This window comes from Camelus bactrianus, chromosome 9, assembly GCF_048773025.1.
Source record: "Camelus bactrianus isolate YW-2024 breed Bactrian camel chromosome 9, ASM4877302v1, whole genome shotgun sequence".
NCBI lineage: Eukaryota > Metazoa > Chordata > Mammalia > Artiodactyla > Camelidae > Camelus > Camelus bactrianus.
Window position 1 is genome coordinate 59,224,659 of NC_133547.1, and position 24,038 is coordinate 59,248,696.

General features: G+C 50.2%; 1 protein-coding gene across 8 annotated transcripts in view; it reads right to left on the reverse strand.

The window, feature by feature from the left end:
• Positions 1-24,038, reverse strand: part of ZFHX3 (zinc finger homeobox 3) — a 237,038-nt gene that overhangs the window by 132,763 nt on the left and 80,237 nt on the right. For 6 of the 8 annotated variants that reach the window (XM_074370501.1, XM_074370498.1, XM_074370496.1 and 3 more), the window contains 2 exons: positions 18,770-21,525; positions 13,335-13,831 (listed from right to left, as the gene is read on the reverse strand). In XM_074370501.1, coding sequence (XP_074226602.1) covers positions 13,335-13,831; positions 18,770-21,479 — 3,207 coding nt within the window. In that variant the 5' untranslated portion in view covers positions 21,480-21,525. The remainder of the gene's footprint in view (positions 1-13,334; positions 13,832-18,769; positions 21,526-24,038) is intronic. The other 2 variants (XM_074370503.1, XM_074370504.1) reach the window with 1 other exon arrangement.

Sequence of the window (24,038 nt, forward strand, 5' to 3'; positions counted from 1 at the left end):
GGGCAGAGGAGAGGGTGTGGGGAGGCGAGGTTGGCGTGGTGGGTGGAGTCTGGATCACAAAGAGGTTTGTAAGCCAGGGTGAAAAGGTTGGGGCTTCTATTTCAAGCAGGACAGAAAGCAATTGAGTCTTTGCAGGGAAGCAGTATGACCTGATATTCCTCCTTGTGAAATCACCGTATGGAGAGTGGATTCTAAGGGCCAAGAGTAGCAGCAGGGGGAGAGTTGACATGGTGGGAGACAGCAGGGAAGGTGGGGGAAACATTCTGAAGGTGGAACCAACAGGACTTACTGATGGTTTGGCTACAGGGAACGAAAAGAAAGAGGTGGCCTGCGGTCATCCCCAGCTTTCCGGCTTGAGCAAATGGTAGACTGGCAGTGGTCCTGACCAAGATGTGGGAGCCCGGCGAGAAAGGGGCTAGGGACTTCTAAGGTGCTGAGACTTCTCTCTAGGCCACGCAAAGTCCGAGGAGTCAATTACCCAGCATTCGAACAGAAATGTCAGTAGGGAGGCAGGTAAAAAGGGGGGTGAAGGGCTCTAGACAGAGATTCCAGGGTCATCAGAAGGGAGGCGTTGTTTAAAAGCACAGACTGAACAAGACAGTTGGAGAGAATTACAAGTAGAAAAAAGAAGAGGACCTGAGTCAAGCCACGGGGACTCCAACATTTACCCTAAAGTAATCGAAGAGAAGCCAACAGGGAGACCAGGGAGAAGGGCCAGAGACGGAGCAGACAAACCAGGAGACTGGTGTCACTGAAGCCAGGAGGGGACTTGGTGAGGTCACTCACAGGTGGGCGTGACTGCTGGAGGGCACGGGGGCGTCAGCAAAGAGAACTCAGACAGTGCGGCCTTGGGCGGGGGCGGCGCCCCCACAAAGAATAGGTCAGCTTCTGCAAGCACAGGCTGCCAGCCTGAGGTCCAGGGCCACCAGCGCTGCCCCACAGTGTCCCCCGGCCCCTTACATCCTGTCTGTTCCATTCCTACCGCTGAGGGGGGAGGGACAGAAAACACCTTCTCCCCGCTGCTTCCTGACACCACCTCCAGGAACCCGTTTCCGTCCCGTCTGTGGATGGTCCGGTTTCACTAACCAAATCACGGGTGTTCCACACTCTTTAACCAGATATCAAAACGGCGTCTTTCCAACACTCTTCAGCTACGTTCATCGCAAACAGACTTGCTTTCAGGAAGGACAAGCAAGTGAAGGGAAAGAAACTGCTGACCATCCGTGGGTGTCTGCCTGTCTTGTTGCATTCTCGAGAGAGACACACTGGTCAAGGCAGTCCGTCCTGTAAGAGGCTGAGAAAGCAGTTGGAGAAACAAACTAACCCATGACACAGAGACCAGCTCGGTGCCAAACGGTAAGACACGCACTTAGAGCAGAGATACCATCTGTGGTTGCAGCAGTGGGGAGAGCTTTTTGGAAAACCAGGGATGTGTCACCAGGGCATAAAGGCAGAACAGGAAACACACTATCCCTTAAAGCCTGATGAGAAAAAAAAAAAAAAAGACAGACATTTCCAACAGAGCCCAAAGCCTATTTCAGTGACGTAGATCCAAATGAGGAAGAAACGAGCATTTACAATGACATCTGTTGGATTAATTAGCTGTGTAATTAGTGCCCCCTCGGTGGAGTTGGGATTTGCCGCTGCTGTCTCAGACTCCCCCAGGTGAGATTTTATTCCAAATGCCGCTCCAAGAGGAATACACAGCAGGCCAGGCAAAGGAGAAAAGAATGTGACAGCGTGTGAGGGAGGCACTGAGAATGCAGAAGAAGCGTCAAGGGGACTTTTGGGTCCTCTGGGAGCAGATGTCAGAGAGGGAAAGTCAGCCCCTGAAAAACGACCCAGGAACTCAGCACCTCAGAACAAACGCGAAGATGCCCAGTCTGAACTTTGCATAAACTCAAAGCACCAAAGTCCCAAAGATGCAAATCATCATGGCAAGATGATGCGGATGGAGCGAGCGGGGTATGGATTTAGAGCTGGACGTGACGAGACTGGACCAAGTCCCTGGAGAAGCGGTCCAGTCTTGCCATGCTGGCAGTTGCAGCCATCACTAACAGGAACTCAGTCTGGGCAAAAAATAAAAATAAATAAAATAAAATAAAATAAAAATGGTTGGACCCAATCTGAGAACCAGAAGTGGAACAAACACACATGAGCAGATGCCGCCAGCCAAGTCGCTCCCCACGGGGCTTCCTAAACCACAGCTGTCTGCACAGCCACCCTCGCTGACTCACATCTAGGGCACGGAGGGGATCACAGGCCCGGCCCTCCGCCTGCCGGCTGGGCTGACTGGAAGAACGCAGGAATGCTCCCCGGGCTCCCTCCACCTCTAAGTCTTTGAGAAAACAAGAGAGCTGGTGGTAGACGGGAAAGAAACACGAAGGCCCAGGAGAGGTGGGTAGGTTACCCTGCACACCACCCTGGCGTGGGGATCCTTTATCCCCCCCACACGCACAGATCTCCTAAGCGGAAGGAAAACACGTGAGGCTGCTCAGAGAACCTTCCTATCCCATGACAGTCAAAGGTTCGTAAAGAGTCTGGAACTCAAACGAGCCCTATTTTAAGTCAGCAAAACATGTTCTAAAGATAGACGGGGTCACTCCTCTAGCACAATCTCCACCGTAAATAAAATGAGAGCCTCCCCTGGATCTTCAGGAGCAAAGGCATCTCATCTGCAGGACCCCTGCAGGGACGTGGTCCTCCCTCCTTAGGGCCAAAGGGGGCCAGGGAGCAAACACCAAACCCCGTCACTGTCATTCCCACTGTCCCAAAGGCCCTAAGATGCAGTCACATAAAAGCCAAAACTGAACCGAGTGAGTACAATCTGCACGTGTGCACAAGACCGCATGACCAACACCAGCTGGGGACACCGCTGCTCCTCTGACACTTACGGGGGGGGGGGGGGTGCGGGGGAATCCTGCTGGAAAAGCCCCGAGGTCATGCAGGATTCTGTCCTCCCCAGCTGTCGGAGGAGCACAGACATCACCAAGGCGGTGGTTACTTACGGGATCTTTCCAGCTTCCTGGCAGGAAGCAGGCATAAAGGAAGTAAGGGGACAGCAGAAAAAGGTCCCAGCCCCACACAGGTAGGACTTGTGTGCCCCAGGTGTTTCAGAAAAATAATCTTCTCCTAACTTGGAACCACATATGGTATCTGCTCACGCCCCCGGGCATTGTTCCAACAGGACGCTGGCTCTGAAGAAAGAGCCACGTGCAAGGTGAACAGAAAAGTGCGGGAATCAGGGTCCCGGTCACAGAGTATGGACAGCAGAGGTGACAAGTGCTGCTCACCGAGAGAGCTCCCTATGCAAAAGAGGTTTTTAAAGAATATGCTACAAGATTCATGAGCTTGAGACAAAAACCCCACTTCAGGGCTCAGCACTAAATTGGCACTCAAGAAATGTTGCTGACGGGGGGAGAAATCCCCTTCCCATTTATTTGTGTCCCAGAGACAACACCGGGGAAATGCTGGAGGACAGCAAATCAAGGTGACAGGTGCAGGGTCACCTCCCATCACAGAACCGGGCGGAGGTCCCTGTGCCCTGCTTTCTAACAGGAAAGCAAGTACCACCTGGTGTGACAGGTCACCCAGGGAAGTCCAGCGGTCCCCTCAGAAGTGGTTACAAGGGTCCAACAATCTTCAAGAAGGAATCTGTAGCCAGAGAGGGAGACAGAGCAGGAACAGCAGTAAGATGTAGATGAGACATTCTCTCTGCAATTCCAATGCACAGGCTGTCCCGGCAAACAAATGTTGGTTACAGCTGTTGACCTAAGAGACCAGATATGCTTTGGAGGCCCCCGTCCTGAGTCTAGGAACCTGCCCTGCTAATTAACAGGTTACAAATCAAATACCATCAGTAGATAAACATTTCTAACCTTCTAACTTGTTTGTCTTTTACGGAATGAGGATATAGACCCTAGAGAAGGTTCCTTAATCATTTCTGATGATTAGTCCCAATTCAAATCCACTTTCAGCGTCTCCCATTAGCGTTCTGTGTGCGGCAGGCACACGTAAAACAGCCATCGCTCAAGGACTGTGAACTTCTATCACATACAAATCATGGCAGGAGGAGGCCCAGGGAGCCCAAGCATGAGCAAGGGGCTTCAGCCCAGCTGAAGCATCCGGCAAAGCTGTGACAGACTGAACTGGGCAGCCTGCCGTCCGTCTCGTGGTGTGACATGAAAGCACTTCAATTAAAGGAAATAATGAAAAAGTGATTGAAAAGTAAATTTTAACAAACATCTGGATCCAGAAAATTTCAGATTTCATTACAGGAAAAGCACTTGATTTAATGCAGAAAATGTGAAAATCTGATGTGACAGTTTTCTATAAATAACAAAAACTGGAAGTCACCATTAGAGTCATTTGTGACGGTCTCCTTTTCTTAGTACGCATTTTTTAAAAAGATACTTTATCAACAAGGAAGAGACTTATCTCTCTTTATAGAGCTCCCGTCGGGCCAGCTGGCAGGACACTACTGAAGAACTTCTCTACCACCCAGAGGAAGGGTTTCCAGATTGAACACAGGATGCTCAGGTAAGTGTGAATTTCAGGTGGTAAACATACTTACATTTTATGGTACATCCTTACCATAAAAGTATTTTTTGTTCTTCTGAAATTTACATTTAACTGGGTATTTCATATTTTTATTTGCTAAATTTGGCAACTTGACCCAGAGGCCCCTGCTGTGGTATTTTCAGTGTTCCTCAGGGGCACCAGCCTGACTTGGCTGGTTTCAATAACCGCCAACATTTCTGTGAGCAGTGGCTTTTTTGGCTTTAACATTTTTAATGTTCACCCTACACCCTGACTGCTTAAAAAAAAAAGTGCTGGAAACCTAATTTTATTAAATATTAAATATAAAACGACTCAGTTAGTGCTACCAAAATGGTTTTCAGAGCAACAGCTCTTCCCACCCTACACTTAAATAGAATTTATAGCTTCAAGTTATATTGAAAAAGGAATAGACCATGCTTCAAATGTATCATGTAATTATTTAAAAACTCTAGTCTTCTGACAATGTTCCTGACAATGCTTAATTGTTCCCTTACAATTTCCCTTTCAAAACAAAAAACCAGAAACCCCTGTTAGGGCTAAATGTATTCAAATTCACCCTTTTAGTCCATGTCCTAAGCAAGTTGCAAGGACTCAAAATTGGGTTCACGCCTTTGCCCCCTGCTGGCTGGCACTGCTTCCCTCTGGACTGGGTTTACCTGGAGCAACTGTGACACATGGAGTGTTTCTGGAATGCGAAGGCAAGGCAGTATGCTAATTCTCCTAAGGGTTACAGACCACCCCTAAGACGGCAGATGGCATTTGTGCAGAGAACTCTACAAGCAGTGCAGCTTACTCTGCTACACGGGGGTGGGCTGGAGGGGCAGATAGTCTGAGAGTTTTCTTTCCCAAGAAGGCCTAGGGCTTTGAGCTCAAGCATTTGTGGGGCACGGGGAGGGGCGGTGGGAGGCTTTCATTCTGACAAGGCGGTAGTTACCACATTTTCTGAAATCAGACCTCCCTGTTCCTCAGCCTGAATCAGGGGCCATGGCACACCTTTGGAATCCAAAAGGAGACTCATCACCTGTAGCTGAAAACAGTTCCTCCTGGAAATGAGCAGACACAGCCATGCGATCTCCATGCTATCCGAATAAGAACTTCAGAAAAGAGAACTTCTAGGACGTCCAGTATTTGTTCTGTCTTTTTTTTTTTTTTTTAAATAAATTGTGAGACCCAAAGTCTCCATTAGAAAATAATTTAAAAAATGCGGTCCCTCTCTCAAGCCCCCATCTCTCCTGGAGACTCTCTCATCCTGGTGAATTTGAAGAAGGTTAATTACTCCAAGAAACTTCACCCCGGGGAACACGCTGGAGAGGAAGAGGAAAAGGAGAGGAAGTAACCTCATCCACTGGGCTTTACATGCCTGGAAAAGAGCAATGTCCTTGTTCCCTCTTCTTGCTCCTCAGTGCTTTCAATAAACAATACTCCGTAAATGCGCTCGGACTGATCCCAATCTGCAGTGTGTTCGAGAGGTGCTCTGTGAGACGTAGAGACTGGGGGACGATGAACGTGGCGTGTCGAATCAGCAAGGAAAGGATGGCTATTTAAGAAGTTGCTGGACAACCAAGCATCCAATTTGAAAGAAAATCCAGTCCTGAATCACACAACACACGAAAACCAAGTCCTACAACGTACTGTACACAATATACATGCCTCACAGATTAAGGTCTGAAATGGGGGCAGGAAGCACTGAAAAAACGATCAGCCAAGTGGAGCCAACCTGCCAACCAGACTCCACCAACACTCACTGGTTTGTGACTTGTACCTCTCTCTGCCTCGGCTGCCCCCATCTGAAAACAGGTGAATTAAGATTAAATCAAGTAATGCCTGTAAAGCCGGTGTAACAGCACCTGGCTTGTAGTGTCATATAGGTGCTAGCTGTTACTTTAATTGTTCTGTAACGTCAGCAGCGAGAGAGCCTCCCAGGGAAAAGAGAAGAGTTAGAAGCATGAAGAAACAGATGTGCAGCCTGGATAACATACAAATGAAACGTGTCCATAGGTTGAAGACTAATGAGAGAAACTACCGCAGCATCCAGTGCACACGAGGGAACGTTGGCCCTGAAAAACCAAGAACTCTTGCAAATCAATCAGAAAAAAGAACAATGCCCTCCCCCAAGGAATAATGAATGAATGAATGAATACAGGTCAAAGGCTTTGAACAGGAAAGCCACAAAAGAAATTCAAACACTTATTCAAAATTCTATAAGTGCATGCAACAATGTTCACCCTATCTAACAATGAGAGAGACCCATATCGGAACAAATTTGCCTATCTGATGAAAACAGAAAAATAACATTGTGTTGGTCCCCCACATGGGGGTTTGAAGATCACCTAATGTAGGGAGGGGATAAAATGTTCTTAATACTTGAAATGTTTAAAAGATTTAAAGTAGTTAAAATTTAACAATATTTAAAATGTTCTTAATAATGTTAATAATATTCTAAAAGGGTCTTCTTTTCTGAAGGGCCATTAGAAAGTACTCTATCTATGGGCCTGACACCCTGGAACAGCACAAGTATAGACAGACATACATCCTCATCTGTTCCCTACCTCATTGCCTATAGGATCAAAACTGCAGGTGACTGAAATAGACATCAGTGAGGAACTGGTCAATAAATGGAAAACTATGTGGCTGTTAAAAAGAGAGAACTAGATCAACAGGTAATAACCTGAAATGATTTTCAATGTTAGGAAGTTACATGAGGAAAGCAAGCCAAAAGCATAGCGTGTGTCTATAAAGATCTCTTAAGTGAACAGTAGGTATGTGTACGTACACACACACACACACACACACACACACCTATTTCCATCCATATGCACACAGAGAAACCAAAGGGAGATGATCTAAGCATAACAGTGATTCGCTTCTGGCAGGCAGAATCAGAAAGGAGAAAGAGGACTTCCATTAAAAAATTGTTGAAAAATACTTAAAGATATGAGAAAGGGCTGAGGTGCAATACTGTATACAGGCAACATAATTCCAATTTTGCAAGATGCCTATGTTACAATGCAGAAAGAAGGAAATAAAAATATATTGTTGCATGGTGGGATTAGGCTGATAATTATTTCCTTGTATACTCAGTGAACACGCATAACTCATACTAATAATTCTTACCATTAAAAAAGGAGTTCACATTTTATTATTAGCTTATACTTGAGGTAAACATGGAATGCTAATATTGTAAGAAATAATTAAGAATACAATAATATTCTAAGGGAGTCTGATCAGTTCTTTACATCCACAAAAAAAGATTCAGAGGTAAAAAAGAGAAAACAAAAATACTAAAAGCATTTGGAAAAAAGGGGGAAGAGTGTTATGGTTAATGTTTATAAAACTGATTTTTCAACAGGTGGCAAATTTAGTACTAGACTTTTAAAAAATGGGCATATTTAATAAGATTTCAACTCCATTATTTGGTATCTAAAGTGTGGAGCCAAAAGGTGACAATGACCCAACCTTTTTGAATTGAGGGTGTGTATAATATAGTAACCAGAGGGATCTGGGCAAAGCTTAAAGCCAATCAGCTGAATGAATGTGTTGAATGAAAGAATCCCCACTGGAGGGATTCAGGTGAAGGTAGGATGGTTCTGGAGGGAGGGCAAGAGTGCACTGAGGTCTCCCTTTCACACTGCGCTGACTGGCCCCACATTCCTACATTATATGTTGGCCTTAGCTCCTCCAGCAGTCAAGGATTAAATCTGTCCCAACACAAGCCCTGCCTCCAAAAAATATTTAATCTTTCAACCTTCCAAGAGTCCCCATGAAGTTAACCAGTGGCCAGAAATACTGCCAGAGCCCACCCAGGCTCTCCGGGTGATAACCATGCGGCCCAAATGCAGTCTCCCAGCCCAGCCCCAAGAGCCCCCATCCCGTGAATCCAGCCATCAGGCAGGGGAAATGAACTTCAGACCCCCAGCTGCTCCAGAAGATGGAGGGCATGAAGGCAAAACGTGCTAAAATTTACCAAAACATCTGGCTTTTCACACCTTCTAAATCAACCACAGGAAAACACTCCCCTCCTTTCATTTTTGGTTGAAGGCATCAAGGTATGGAGAGAAGGCAGAAGTATGCACTTAAAAAAAACAGTGGTCCTAATGAGAAAACAAGGCTTGAGGAAACTGGTTCCAGAATGACAATGTAAACCAGATGACACCTGTACCAGTGCGCCCAAAATGCAGCCGCACGGGGGCGGAAAGCACGAGGAGGGAGGCACGGCTCACCAGAGCATTTAGGCTTTTTGCTTTCCAAGCAAGACCAAGGCTGCCAGTCACCATCTACGGGCATGAAGCATGCAGCTGTCCCCTGAGACCCCTGCCCTGCTGCCCCACGCACCCAAAAAGGAGCATGAAGAATGTAAATTACAAACCAGACCTTTGCTGTCTTGTGCATCTTCTGATTTGTCCATCCATCCTACCATGAATTTATTGTCCTGCTGAGAGAATGAACCCTGAATTTCATACATATCAGGGAAAGAACTAAGAGGGTAGATTCTAAAGTAATGCAGAGTCTGACAGAGGGTTTCTTACTTCCTTCTGCTTCGCTTAATCTCAAAAGGATGACAAGCATCAAAGTGGAGAATGTGGAGAACTGGGGTATTTTTCAGTCAATTGGTGCCCCAGTCTGCCTCCTACTGCTTGAAGCCAAGCAGACTTGGTGTCTCACCCTCTGCCTAGCTGGGCCACCACAGCTCGCATGAGACCCAGACCCTACTCTGTCATGGACAATCTTCCTTGTGCATTATTGAAGATTAATATGAAATCTTCAGGCTGGGCCCAATCAAAGGAAACTCAGCTGGGAACTGTTTGAGTAATAGATTCTGCTGGGGTCTTAATCTATCTGCTAAAGTTGATGGATTTCCATTCCAATGACTCTCAGGTGAAGAAAAACATCAAAGTGAAAACCAGATTCTAATCGTTGGCAGGTGTGCACTGATCGCCAACTGCCCTTTCTGCACCCTCCTCCCCCAAGCAGAAAACACTACAAATTTTGGAGAGCTCACTGGGGATGCCACATAGCATGGAAGTCCAGATAAACACAGAAGAGCTCGCACTAGCTCTGAACCCACACACTGGACTCAGGATCTGTGCTAGCGTGGAGGAGAGGGGAGGGCAGATGTGCATCAGTACTGCTGCCCCTCTATTTAAGACAAGCAAGAGCACTGCGCTGTTGGTGGGTGTAAGGGGTGGGAGGCTGGGGCCTGGGAGCAGGTCCTCTAAGAGAAGAGTGGTACCTTGACGTGGGAAAGCAGTGAGCTTGGGACGCACGTTCTGGAGCTCAAGTTCTAAGAGAGACAAGTACCTTTTCCACAACACGCTTCCATTCTGGTTCAGATGAATCACTATAGACAAAAAATCAAGAGCCCAACCTCGAAGCTTCACAGGGGCCCCTAGCCTTCCCGCTGTGTCGATCAACCCCAGCGCCCCCTAACAGCAGCTGTGAGGATGTGAACATGTGACCACTGGGGGCTGGGCCAGAGCCCACCACTATTTGAGACCAAAAAAAAAAGACTCAGGGAACTCAATCACGAGCTTGTCACAAAAGGAATCAGGGGGTCCAGAGAAAAGGAAACAGCTTCCATCTGATGCCCAGGGCTCTCCAGCCACCCTCTGCCCCCACCCCCAGCTCTCCTTCATTTCCAGGAGGCAGGGAGGAAGAACTCGATGAACATTAATCTCAATTTAAAAACTGCTCTCACACAATAATCAAAACGAGACAATTCTGGGCAAGAGACAGTATCGCCAGTTTTTCCTTTTTGTAGATTAGCCCAGCCTTCTCTCGTGTCTGGATTAGAAATTATCTCATGCTTTCAGACAGCTCAGTCCTAATCTAGCAACATATGTCCCAGTATTTATAACACCAAGAGAAGTGACTCTGGACTGGTGTGAGGTCAAATGACAGCCTGGAAAGCCACACTTCTGCTTCCATCTCCCGAGACCGCTGCTCCGTCTCCACCGAGAAGAAGGAAGAGGAGGGGAGACGGTGGGAGACCCAGGAGGAAGTCAGATACATCATGGCCACGTGAGTAGGTGCCGCAGGAAGCAAGCGTGGGTGTCTCCCTGGCCAATACTGAGTAATCTGCCAGGGAGCCAAGCCGGGGCAGGGTAGGGGTAGGGGGCTGTGGGGAAGGGGTGAGTGAGGAGGGCCGTGTGTGAGCAGCCGGGTGCCTCCCCGGGTCAGCAGCATCTGGAGCTGTTTCTCTAGCAGACAGTCAAGAACTCGATTATATCCAGTTAACTGTGCTCTAAACTGATTATGCATGTGCTGGGCTAATGGATTACATTAGCAAGAGGAAAAATAACATGCAATCAATCTCCATTTACCACAGGCCACACCAGGGCCTAGAGAAAAACTGACTCTCCAGCCACCTCCAATCCCCACCCCAGGTCCGAGGACGTGCGAGACCCTGTGAGAGGGACCCCCTTTGGTGGCCAGAGAAGTTGGTCTGAGTCACACTGTGGGACAGAAAGGCCTGGGGCAGACACTGAAACAGCCAGTTTCCGGGCCACATCCAGGGGTGGGTGGGAGAGCCACGGGGACATTCATTACCCAAGGACTAATGAGACCAGTCAGCAACCTCTGGCTCCTGACACGGGGAGTTCTGCCCTGAGAGTGGGCGGGGGTCACCCTGGGACGCGCCGGCCCAACGCCCTGTCCCGGCACCTCTCCTTCCAGCACTGATTCCCACGCTCTCTCCTGCCCCCACCCCCACCCCCACAATCATGGCCCTGCCACTATGCTGCCTTTTTTGAGCATGAATTTTCTCCATATTTACAAAAAAAGAAAAAGAAAAAGATGAGCAAATTCAGGCAGGGGAGGCTGAGTGCCTGCCCAGAGTTCATTCAGCAGAGCACGGATGGAACACACACAGGCACCCTGCTCTCCAGGTGTGACCAGGGGACGAGTCTGGGGACCGACAAGGTATCCTTAGCAACTCCTCCAGGTTCCAGGCAGGCCCTTTGGAAGCAAAGCCCAGGGCTGGTCTGCTCTCACTGGAGGCCGTGGTGCTAAGAGTTAATGACCGCCCCATGCATTTTATGATCAAAAAGGCAATCTTTTTCCTCAGGTGGACGAGGCCATCTTCACACCACCTCTGGACGACCTTCACCCAAGCTACACACAACCTTCCAGGGCCACACCCAGTCCTTCGTCCTAACTGCTCAGCTGAGTCCTTTGGAAACTTTTTTTTCCACCGGTTTCTCCATCAGGTTTTCGCGACCACACCGGCACCACCCTGTGGCCGGTGAAGACCACCGATTTAAACTGGTGGCGAGGAGCCTTCCTTTCAGGGGCGGCACACGGCCAAGCCATCCAGTGAAGTTCTCTTAGGACAAGGGGGTGGGTCAGCTGCTTGGTTTCCAGACATTCCCCTCCATGCTGCTCGAGCCCATCCCTGCCAGAGTCAGCGGTCAATTCCAGAACATTCTATTCCCACTACCTCATGCCCACTTTCTCTCCTTTCCCTAGAATGTTTTCACATGCACATTACCCAGGCCTCTCAACAAGCTGAGAACAAGCAACTGTAAAATAAATTACATGTATCAATCTTGGCAGAGGCCGACATGGGAAAAGGAGCAGAGTCCTCCTCATTTGGAGTCTCCATTTAAAATCACCACAAGCAGAAAGGGGATTACAGTAGCTCAGGGCCAGGAGGAACTCAGCACCCACTAGCCCAAAGACAGGGCATCAGTGTGAAAGGAAAGAGGAGAGACTGATAATAAAAAGGAGGGAAGCGGGAAAAGAGGGAGAGGGCGTGGAAGGGACGTGGAGGGAGGCTGGGCAGATTTATGGCGATTTGTACCTGATTGTTCATACTAAAGCCATTATGGGATGATTAGAGAAAAAGGTGAGGCTTTAAGTCCAGTGAAAATCAATAGAAACGTCTGGAGCAATTCTGCCGTGCGAGTGCAAGGACTACTTACAGTATCCAAGCACCTCCTCCTCCTCACTAGTCTGCGGAGGGAGAGAAAGGATGAAGGGGGCGGGGAGGACGGCAAGGCAGAGAGGACGGAGGAAGAGGAGGAAGAGGAGGAGGAGGGTGGGAGAACCTTGGAAGAAGGAAGGAAAATCTAAGCACGAAGAAGAGAAAGGAGGCAGGGGGCATAGGAAGCAAAGGGGAAAAAAACAAGGGGGCCCCTTACCTGACCCTGTTTTTCCCCACAGCATTTACCACCTTCTAGCCTACCATATAATTTATTCATCGTGCTCATCACTCTTCCCCCCAAAAAGAACGGAAGCTCTAGCAGGGCAGGGACTGTCTATTTTGTGCTTGGATGTAGGCAAGGCATGTGCCCAGAACAGGGCCTGGTATACAGTTGGCACTCAAAGTGTATCCGTTGAATGAGTGAATGAACAAATCAACAGAGGACCACAAGGGGCATCCAGGAGAGAAGAGACTAAAAAAAGGGGAACAACCAGGTGGAAAAGGAGAAGAGAAAGACTGCAGGAGATAGGGAAGAGACAGCGGCACAAAGGTGAAGCCAGAACTAGGGAAAGAGCAGTGGTGAGTGCGGGAAAAGGCAGCTCCCAAGACTGTGGGCCACAAGGGGAACAACATACAGTACCGGGCCACTGCGAACAAAACCTGCGCCCCAGGTGGGGCACCCTCAAAGAGAACCTTCAGCTCCCAGCTGAAGCCTGCCACCATGCTGCAGCTTCCTGACGAAGCGGGCGCCAGGTCCCCTTCCAACATCAGGTCCCCAGCCTGACACCAACTCAGCAGCCCTCCCGGTCACCCAGGGACCCAACCCACTCCCGCCAGACAGCCTGGGTCTTACCTTGTACAGCTTCAGGCTAGCCTCGTGCCTGGAGTTGACCGTGTGCAGCCGCAGCTTCTCCAAGCTGTTGGTGTAATAGTCACAGGCGTTGCACTTGAGGTGGACGGGGTTGCCAATGGCCACGCACTTGAGCCGCCACTCGTTGGCTTTGCCGCCCTCCTTGATGTGGGCCACCAGCTGGTACTTCTGCACATGCTTGTCTGTCTTGCAGTGCAGCTGGAAGTTGGCCTTGAGCTGGGTGTTGTAGCGGCAGAGCTTGCACTGGTACGAGTCCCCCGTCACGGCCTTCCACTCGTCCTCGGGGAGGCTGCGCTCCACATTCATGTGCAGCCCCAGCACGTCCAGGTTGTCCGTGGTGAACTTGTTGCAGACAGCGCACTGGAAGAGCTTCAGCGACGGGTCATTGGTCTGGATGAAGCTCTCGCCCAGGTTCATCAGCTCCTCCGACACCAGCTGCCCGCCCCCGAGCCGCATGTCTATGGGGATCTCACCGCCCACTGCGGGGAAGGAGAGGGGAGGAGAATCAGAGGCCAGGCTCACAGCTGCGGCCCTAACTGAGGCAGCACCCAGCCCTCCCCCACCCTCAACCTGGGTCCCAGGAGAAAAAAGATCATGTTTCAAGTGTCTTAAGGTGCTAACTGGGAAACCACACACACACACACACACACACACACACACACACACAGCTGCTTGATGTGTTTGCATCTTTCCTATGGACATTCTGCAATCTGTGGAAAGCTCTATGCTTTTTTTTTCTTTTGAAAAAGAATGCTTAGAAAAAGACAGGAACCATAATCTCTTGGATCTGAGCAAGGAGCTGAATTGAAATATTCAAGAAAAGATGGCAAGAAGCATCATTCACTGGACATAATAGATACTGAAACTCTAGTTCCCAAAATGCTGTAAATGAGTTGCAGCTGCAAACTAAGATACCAAGCCTCAGTGGCCAAGCAGAATTGGGCCCAGAAAGCACCTAAAGCAGCCATGCCCAACGGAACTTTCTGTGAAGATGGACACATTTCCTATCTGCACTGTCCCACGTGCCTACTGAACACCTGCGATATAGCTAAAGCACAACTAAGGAATCAAATTTTTGGTTTTATTTTATTTTAATTCATTTAAGTGTGGAAGTCACCAGTCACACATGGCTAGGGACTACTGTACTGGACAGCGCAGCTCTAAACCTGAGATTTCGGCAATGATCCCCCTGCTCCTCACCACGCCCCGCTGGTCAATATCCGACCTGCCCGTCAATGGTGCCAGCTCCTCCTACATCTCCCCAAGAGTAGGGTCATTTCCTTTTTCTGAGACCCCGTACTGCATGAAACGTAGGTCTATTATGGGACATGTCACATTCTCCTTTGTCCTAAGTCAGCCCACACACATAGCCATGTGCTGGCCAGTTTCCCCATCAGGGTGCAGTCTCTTTAGGACAAGGGTCCAGTCTTCTTGCTGAACCTGTAGAGAGTATCCAGCCCCTGCACAGAGGCTCTTAATGTCTGCCTGTCAGAAAGAGAAAAAGGAGCCAAAACGTTTCAGGCTCAGGAAGTGATCGAGATGGACACTGAAATGCAAAGGTCAGCTCCTGGCCCCCCAAAAAGGGGTCCAAGAAAACTCTGCTCCTCCATCTCTACTGCTGTTCTTTTTCAGTCCATCACCACCCTGCATAAACCAAGGACCAGCTCTCATTCACCAGGAGTAAATTAATACTCTGCGCTCTTATTTATATCACGAGAAAGGCTTGGAAAGAGGAGCCTTCCCTCCATTACCTAGAAGCAGACACTCAAGCAGAAAGCTGTACGTCGGCTTCTATTTTTTGCTTCTCCCCTAAACACACACACACTCAAGCTATTATGTCTGCCCTTGCCACTCCCCTAACTGATATTTAAACTTGACCTTTCATATGTGTGGCTGGGCTGAGGTTACTTTTTTTAATGACTGATTAGAATCCAAGTTATTGGCTAATCAAAGAAAAAAATGTTATTAAAAAAAAATTCTCATTTATGCCACACAAGATATTTCGAGTGAGGAGCTCAGCTCAGACTCAGCTGAGAGGAGTGGCTGCATCTGAAGCCTGCGGACAGTGTAGTAAACCACAGAAATCTTCTGCACATGCATTCCAGGAGACTCGGGAAGCTTTCTGCTTGTCTTCTCTCTTGCCATCTCCCCTGGTGAGAGGAGCCATAACTATGACATTCTTTCTAGGACAAGAGAGAAAAAGACAGGGGGTGGGGGGAGGAGGAGCCTAAAAGCTTTATCCCTTAATGGGGACAAAGGCCGGGCAGCATCCATGAAACATACACAGTGTTCAGTGAAAGCAGAAACTGCCCAGAGGGTGAGACAAGGAGCAAACATATATTTGTTTCTGATGCCGACCACCTGAAGCATCAAATCTTCTTCACTTTTTAAATTTAACCTCAGCACATCAATATCACTCTAAAGAGAAATTCAGCTGTCACTTGCTGGATGCCTGAGTGGAAATGAGAAGTCCTCGGGATGTGCAGAGGACATCAGTCCCTATTCCTACCCCAAGCTCTTAAAATGTAATGCAAATCAAAGAAGCAGAGAAGCAGTGAAATGAGGGTGTCAGGCAAGCCAAAACTCCCTTTGAGGACTGCACCCTGGACAAACACACGCAGGACTTCGAACCCAACAACAGAGCCATAGGGCCAGAAGGAATTAATTCAGCCCCTGAGAAGTAGAGGAACCTCACCCAATTCACAGCTGGTTGGAGGGGAGCCCCACAGTGAGAACGCTGTGGGGGCTGACCCATGAGCCACACTGGACACGCGATCTTGGAGAGGAGTGGGCCCCCTCTCCCCGTACACACCCAACTTCAATGCTGGAAACTGACACCCTGGCATATGAGTCCACCCATTTAGCACATCCTAAGAGAGGCCCAGGAATTAAAAGACACCTTGCACAATCCAAAGCAGAATCAGAGGGGCTCTTAAACCCCATGCAGGTCTCCTGAGGCTGGCTGGCTACTCGGGAAACACGTGGCTGCCTCGCAACCTACCCGCTTCTCGGTGCTGTGCTAAATTTTACTCCAAAGGGACATCTGGCAGGATGTTCATCTGGCCTCAAGTTTATTATCTTATCTACAAATAGGGGCAAATTCAACCAGACAAGATCAAGGGGGATGACCTCTTCCCTAAAGGCCTCTAGAAAGAAAGCATCCCCAGCATCGGTGCCTGTTGATAATAAGGAGAAGGTTCTGTTGAAGGAAGTATGTAAACTAACTTTGGCAGCAGGAGTGGATGTCACAAAAACGTTTTTCCCCGCTGCAGAGCCCAGTAATACCTAATAACACCTACAGCCTTCTCGTAAATGGTCTCATCAGTAGAGATGCAGATGGAAAGTTACGGATCTTTTCATCTGCATGTGTTGCTACTGAGCCCATGTGACTTAAATTCTAAGTCCTGGTGGACGTGTCCTATCCTACCCGCACCCACTCAGGCTTCCAGCATGAAGTATCTGTTGCTCTCACTCCAATTCAACAGCTCTCGTGGCTTTTAAGGCAGACACAGGAAGTTTCCAGAGACTCACCTCGGCTGACAAGCAGTGACACTGGAAATTCAAGGGTCCTCTCCTGAGCTATCTGGATAAGGTCTTGAGAAGGAAAGACTTTAATCTCTTTAAGAAATAAAGTCCAGATCTTCTGTGTATGCGCAGAACGCAAGCACTCATTCTTCTGCTTCTTTTGCATCTGCCATATGCCCATAAATGCACGATGCCCCACAGACTCACAGACAGTGGGTGTTAAAAGCAAAATATTCCTCTACCTCTCAATTCAAGCCTTAGTCAGAATTACTGGTTTTCAAGGTAATTAAAAAGTCCTCACTTTGACCCAGTATGAACCTATCCATTTTCTGTGTCTTCATTCCACTTACATTATATTTGATTTACTCCAAGATCTGCCTCCCCCAGATTTTAAATCTCCTGACGAGAAATCCCCAATTCCCACAGGCTTAAAAAAAAAAAGTCTCAGTGTACCAATGGCATCCCCAGGTGTGCATCCCTCGTGGTTCACTCTGGGGACAGATCAGATGATTGATCCCTCTGCATCCATGATTAACCAGTGGGTGAAACATCTTCAAATTGTTTGGTAGTAAAGGATCAACAGGTCAATATTCCAAAACAGAAAACAGGATTAAAGTAGCACGGATTCAAATTTAAACGCATAAGCAGGAAAAACAAATTAAATGCTACAAAATGTAACTCATGAGAAACAAATAGCACTAAAACACCACACAAATAAAAATGTGCCAACTGGTGAGGTTCAGCCCTCTGCCGTTAACCCAAGCCACTCCAGGATAAAGGTACTTTTTCACTTTGTTGCAGAGAATACCTTACTCCCATGTCAGTGAGGGGATCCTGCCTCATTCAGGACATCACTGCTGGTCCCAAGATGTTAGCAGGGTCAAGGAATGGAGGCCAGGCAGTTCCTGTCCGAGGCCCGGGTAATGGGGGTGGGAGGGACCCAACTGTCACACTAGTCCTGAAGAAACTGGTTTGTACATCTTCTTGCTATCAGAACTCTCCCTCAGAAGTAGATGAGTCTTTTTACATAAAGACTCATGACTTCTGGCAACCAAATCCTATCCTCGTGGCCCCATTCTAGCTCTATTGAGCCGATCAGTGAGACGGCCAACTTGCCTGTTCTAACATGGCAACAAGAGCTCTGTGAACCAGGATCTGGTATTAAAACTTAGCTTTCTTTAATGCACAATTGTACAAGTTATTCACTTCTCATCAATCACACCACTCCTCACGGCGTCCCAGGGCAATTTCATTCCCAGCTATGCTAATGCCCAGCAACTCATGCAAAGAAAGAAAGAAAGAATGTGTCTCTTTCATCAAGAGCCTGGTGAAAACACTGGAGAACTTTGGGAAACGTGTCTGGGTGGGTCCGGGTCAGCTCAGAACCAGCCTTGGATTATTTAAATAAGATACACTACGGTTTCCAGTTCCTCCTACAGAGACGACTGTCCCTATTAAAATCTCCAGCTACCGTTGCCTGTACATTTCAGTCAATCTTTAATGGCATCCCAAAGTGTAGGGGAACAGTGGTGATTTTTTAAACTGAGAAAGGGACAGAGAAAGACAGAATAGGTACAGAAAGGAAAGTTGAGCAGGAGCCAAAAACGAGAGGAAAACAAATTTTAATCACGGCCCATGGAGCCTGAGTGTCATGGTGTCTGTTGAACGCATGCCATCTTCCACAGGCTCACACAGACCGCAAGGGACTCTTGAGGAAAAGATCTGCTGGTTGGATGCTCAAGTTTAGCACAAAACAACTCTCAAGAAAATACAGATCTTGTATTTTCCACAGGACTTGACGGAATCAACTGAGGCAATGGGGCCTCAGCCCACTCTCAGCTCTCCCCGGTTCAACTCGCACCGTGAACAAACACACACGGAGTCAGCCTCACCTAGAGCGGGCGTCATGGCGGCCATGGGCCCCGTGGGATCCAGCTGGAATCCACTCATCACGAACTGGGCATCCGAGGCGGCGCTGTCCACCTTCAGGCTGGGCAGGTTCATGTTCTGGGCCAGGTAGTACTGGTAGAGCTCGGCCTCGGCGGGTGAAGGCAGGCTGCCGAGGCCCAGGTGGCGGTTGTGTTGGAGCTGGGTCATGTTCTGCTGCAGCAGCATCATGTTATGCATGTGCTTCTCACTGGTCATGTGGATGCGGAGGTTCCGAGCCACGTTGGTCTCGTAATCGCACACCTCGCACCGCCAGGTGGGTTTGGTTTTTGGTTTGGTGGGCGAGGGGGCCCCGCAGGAGCTACCAATATTGGCTGCCGCTGCGGCTGCTGCAGCCGCCGCAGCCGCCGCCCCAGCCGTGTGGCTGAAGACCTGCTCCCCCCCTCCGTTCTGCAGGTTCTGCATGTTGTTGAGATGCTTGTCGGACTGCATATGAATACTGAGGTTGCCTTTGGTAGTTGTGGAGTAGTTACACACCTCACAGCGGAAAGGCTTGTAACCACACGTGTAGCTCTCGCCTCGAGCCAGCCGAGGGTGGGGCTGCCCGCTTTTGCAGTAGACGCAGGAGCCCCCCGGCTCTGGGTGCTTCTCCTTCATGTGTGCCTCCAGCGTCTGCTGGTACTTGTAGTGCCAGTTGCACTTGGGGCACTTGAGTGTCTTGCATGAGTTACGAGAATGCATCATGGTCATGTGGCCGCCCAGCGAGCGGGAGGAGCCCAGGACCGTATCGCATTTGGGGCACTCCACGCCACTCCCCGAGGGGCACTCCCCCACCCCAAGCTCGCAGAGGGAGCCAGCATGCTGGTGATGGGGGACGAAGCCCCCATCGTCACCCTCTGTGCTTTCATTTGGTTCTGGTGCTGTGGCATTGTCTTTATTGGCACTTTCATCAGTAAAGTCCAGCCTCCTGCCGCCCTCTGCCACGTTGGCCCTGATGCCCTCACTGTTAAAGCTTAAACGATTCCTCCTGTTCGCACCATCAAAGACAACAAAGGAAGAAGCGGAATTAGAACTAGTAGAAGCTGCGCCCCTCGACAGGGTCTGGAGCACATTAGGCATTAAGGGGGAGTTAGAAATGCTTTGGTTTGAGAGAGCAAAGTCCTTTTTGCTGCTACTACCTGCCGCAGCCCCTGACTCCTCAGGGGGCCTGTCCTCCAGCTCATCATCCAACTCACTTGGAAAGAGTCCTTTGCAACCCTCGTCTTCCTCCTCCTCCTCTTCCTCATCCTCTTCTTCCTCCTCCTCCTCTGCCTCTTCTTCCTCTTCCTCCTCCTCCGCCTCCTCCTCGGCTGGCTCTGCTTTCTCGGAGAAGCAATCCGGATCGCCCACTTCTTGCTTTTCTCCTTCTGCTGCCCCAGAGTCCTTGCCCTCTGAGGATTTGGTAGGACTGGAGGCCAGAGGCCCCAGGGGGACTGAGGTAATGGGGGTCTTCAGGACTGAGCTGGTGAGCCCACCAAGGTTCAAGAGGGTGCTGGGGGTCAAGATGCCAGCCTGGGGCTGCTCGGGGCCGGCGGCGGGGCCGGCGGGGAGAGCCTCCTCCCCTTCCATGCGAATGCCACTAAATTTACCATAAAAACTGTGTCCGGGGCCTATGAGGTTAGCGGTGGAAACTAAAGGGAGTTGAAAGTTTTTGTTTTTTGGTTCCAGAAAACTTACAAGGGGTTCCTTGTCTTTGCCAATCCCTTGGATGATAGCGGAGATGTTCTTATTGCTAAGAATTTTCCGCTCGTCTTCGCTCAGGGTCATTCGATGGTCGTGCACCGCGTGGGTCACAAAGGAACGGACGTACCCGAAGGAGAGTTTGCACAAGAAACACATCAGGATGGGCTTCCTCTTGCCGTAGAGCACGAAGCCATCGAATTTGGACAGGTCCACATTGTTGGGAACATCTTTGGATACGCAGGAGCTTTTGGCAGAGCCGTCGCTGTTCAGGTAATCCTTGTTGCTTTTGTGTCGCACGTCAAAAACGCGGAAGCTGTGCAGGACGGGGCTGAGCCCCGACAGGGCTGAGGTACTCGGGAAAGCCTGGTCTGGGCCCTCAAACCATTTCCCGAAGGATGAGGCTATGTGGAACGTGTTGATGATCTGTGGGTAGACGGGTGCAGCACAAGAAGGGTCCCCTTGTTTGCCCCCCGCCCCGGGGAGAGAGTTCAGAAAGAGCGGGAGAGGCCCGCTGCCGCTGCCGCAGGCGCCCCCACCCTGGGTCAGCTGGCTCAGGCTCTCAACGATGTACGCCGAGCCGTCCGGCTGGTACACTATCTCCCCAGCCAGGTTCTCCACGTCACTCTCCTCGTCCCCCTCCTCGCTGCTGTCGCTCCCGCTCTCCTCCCTCAGGGGCGGCGGAGGGTGCGCACTGGGGCAGTGATGCTCCATGTAGGTCTGGAGACTGGCGAAGGAGGCCGAGCACTCGTTGCAGCTGACCTCCTTGCCAGCGGGCTCGGCGGCGGGGCCAGCCGGGGCGGTGCTCTCCACGAGGCGCTCATTGAAGGGGGCCCTCAGGCTGTCCAGGGGCCCATGGTTCTCGCTTGTGGACTGCTCCATGCTACTGGGTTTGTCGGGGAGGTGGGTGCTGTTGAGTTCAGTCCATTGCTGGTGCTGAGGGATACCGCACCCATTGTCCTTCCCCGAGACGACAGGCGAGTCACAGCCTTCCATGGTAAGGCCTGCGTAGAGCTTTCATTGCACCCAGTACGGATCGGACCTGAAGGGCGGAGGCAAGGGGGAGAGGAGGGAGAGAGGGGGAAGAGAGAGAGAAAGGAAAGAGGTTAGGAGGGCCGAGGCTAAGGTCCCGCACAGGGTGCTCTAATAGGCTTCTGTCCACACCCACTACAGAGACCACAGGGTCACGGGGACCCCGGCCATCGCCCCACCCCGTCCGGGCGCAGAGGGCGGGCAGAGCCCCTGGGTGTCACAGCCACAGCGCGTGGCAGGAGCAGGGGGCGTGGGGAAGGGGGCCTTAGAAGAATCCCTCTTTGTCTTCGGGTTGTCGGCTGCTCTACCTCTGGAGACCAGTCCGAATCTGTGTTCTCTGCAGGCACAGTGTTCGTCAGGGCCAGGCGATGAGCACGGGGGAGGAGGAGGACTGACTGCATGGTTTCACGCAGCCCCAGCAAGCACAAAGAACGGCGGCCCCACCGCATACAGATGGCAGCACGGAGCCGCCCCAGCTGCCCGCACTGTCCGTGGGCCAGGGGAACACCGGGAACAGACGGGCAGGAGGAGGAGGACTCTGCAGCCCTAGAGAAAGCACGGTCAGCCTGGGCAGGGACACGCCATTTGATTTAGGGGAGAAGTGGTGCTGCTGTTCTTTCTGACCTCGTTGCTAGTTTCAGAAGTCCATCAAAAAGGGCTGAGGGCTGCAGGGCCCAGGGGAAAGCAAACAGGCCTGGGCACTCTCTGCAAAGCCCCTGAAAGGGCCAAAGGCTGCATTCATCCTCTCCGAGTCTGGGAAACATTGTTCCACTTTACAAGCAGCCCAGTGCCACCCCGATACTAAGAAAGGCGGGCCTCCCAATTCCCGTCTCCTCCCACAAGCCACAGAATAGCTCTGCTGGTGACTCAAAATATGTAGGTGCAAAACATGAGCTTGATATTTCTAGAAAGAGCCACCCAGACTCTCAACAGGCGAACTGCCCCACCAGCAGAGACCATCTCGCCCCGTCTGGATGGAGCCCGTACACCACTGGCTGGGTGGTTTTTTGCTGTCAAGGATCTTAGCGGCGAGCTGAGGTGGCAGCTGGGCTCAGCCAGCCCCGGCTCCACACCTGCCTCTCAGTTATTAGTCGCTACCCAAGCAGCTGTCCTTCAGCCCTGGGGCTTTTCCGTTTCCGACTCCAAAGTGCCACTGAGCTGAATTTGCCCTCTGAGACCTCACATCCCTGGGGAGGGAGGCACCAGGTCGCCTGCCACCGCTCTGCTCCCGTGGCAACAACATCCCAGTTGCATTTCTTCTGTCCCTGCATCTCTCTGACAGGCAACTTAGCGCCTCACACAGCCCTGATCGTCTGCTGCAAATCCCAGGCCACCCTCCCCGCTACGCCTCTTTCCTGGAGAACACTTGGCTGCTTCTCCACCCACCATCCCATTCATACACAGCAGATGAAGGTTTTGGCTGAGTTTGGTCTCCCCATCTTCTCCCGACCACCCTCATCTTCCCATTCTTTTTTCATTTCTTGATTCTGACTGCACAGTGAGCCAACAGCTCCCCCTCGGGAAAAGACGAGGAAGGCAAGTTTACCAGAAGTCTCCGGAGAAATTACTTTGGAAGAATGTGTGCTGTTTTGTTTAAAACATACACACATCCCCTACCCCTCAGTTTACAACCTCGAACTCCGTTACAACAAAGTTCCGTGTGCCTTAGAAAAGACATATTGATTTTAAACTAAGATGACTACACTAAACCAAACCAAACAGCAAAAGCAGTGAGACTTCCTCACAAGGCTTAGCTGGGATACAGGTGAGAATCCAGGGTGGCTCTTTCCAAGGATACACATGATTGGCTGGACGACATCTGATTGACAGCACAGCCAAAAAAGGTTGGCAGGCCTGAAGGGGCGGGAGGGTTAACAGCCCAATTGTAAAATCAATGTCATAAATGCTTGGTAAGTTACAGGAACATGCGGGAAGGGGAGGCCACGATTGATAAAGGAGAACAGCTTTGATGCTTCACCAGGGACTTGTGTATCGACAGCAAAGCCAATCTCCTCTCAAGCCTGGACTGGGCCGAGAAACCTGCAAGCGTTTACCTATTAATTGGTGGGCTTTTCTTGCTCTGCTCTCTTCTTCCTCCACAGATCATCCAACTAAGGGACTGGGACTTTTAAAAACTCACCTAACTTTTGTTTTCTATTCCTTAGCAAAAGATGTCAAGAAAAGACGACACTGTGGGCAAAGACAGATGCCCTCCTTGTGGTGATGAGAGCCTCACAAGAGGGGACACGCTGGGGCCATTCATTTGCAGGGGGCAGCAGTCCACTGAGACACGGACAGGAAAGAAGGACCCTGCTCCGGATCTGCGGTGCCTGCTCTGGGCTTCCTTTGGATGCGTGCTGGCCAGACGAGCAGACGCTCTGACAACCTTGCTAGGGCAAGCGTCATTTAGGGCCGAGTAACATGTCTTCACCTGGGAACCTGCAAGAAAGGCAGGCTCAGCCCTGCCCCAGATCAGAATCTGCATTTTTAACACAATCCCCAAGGGATGCGCATCATCAAAGC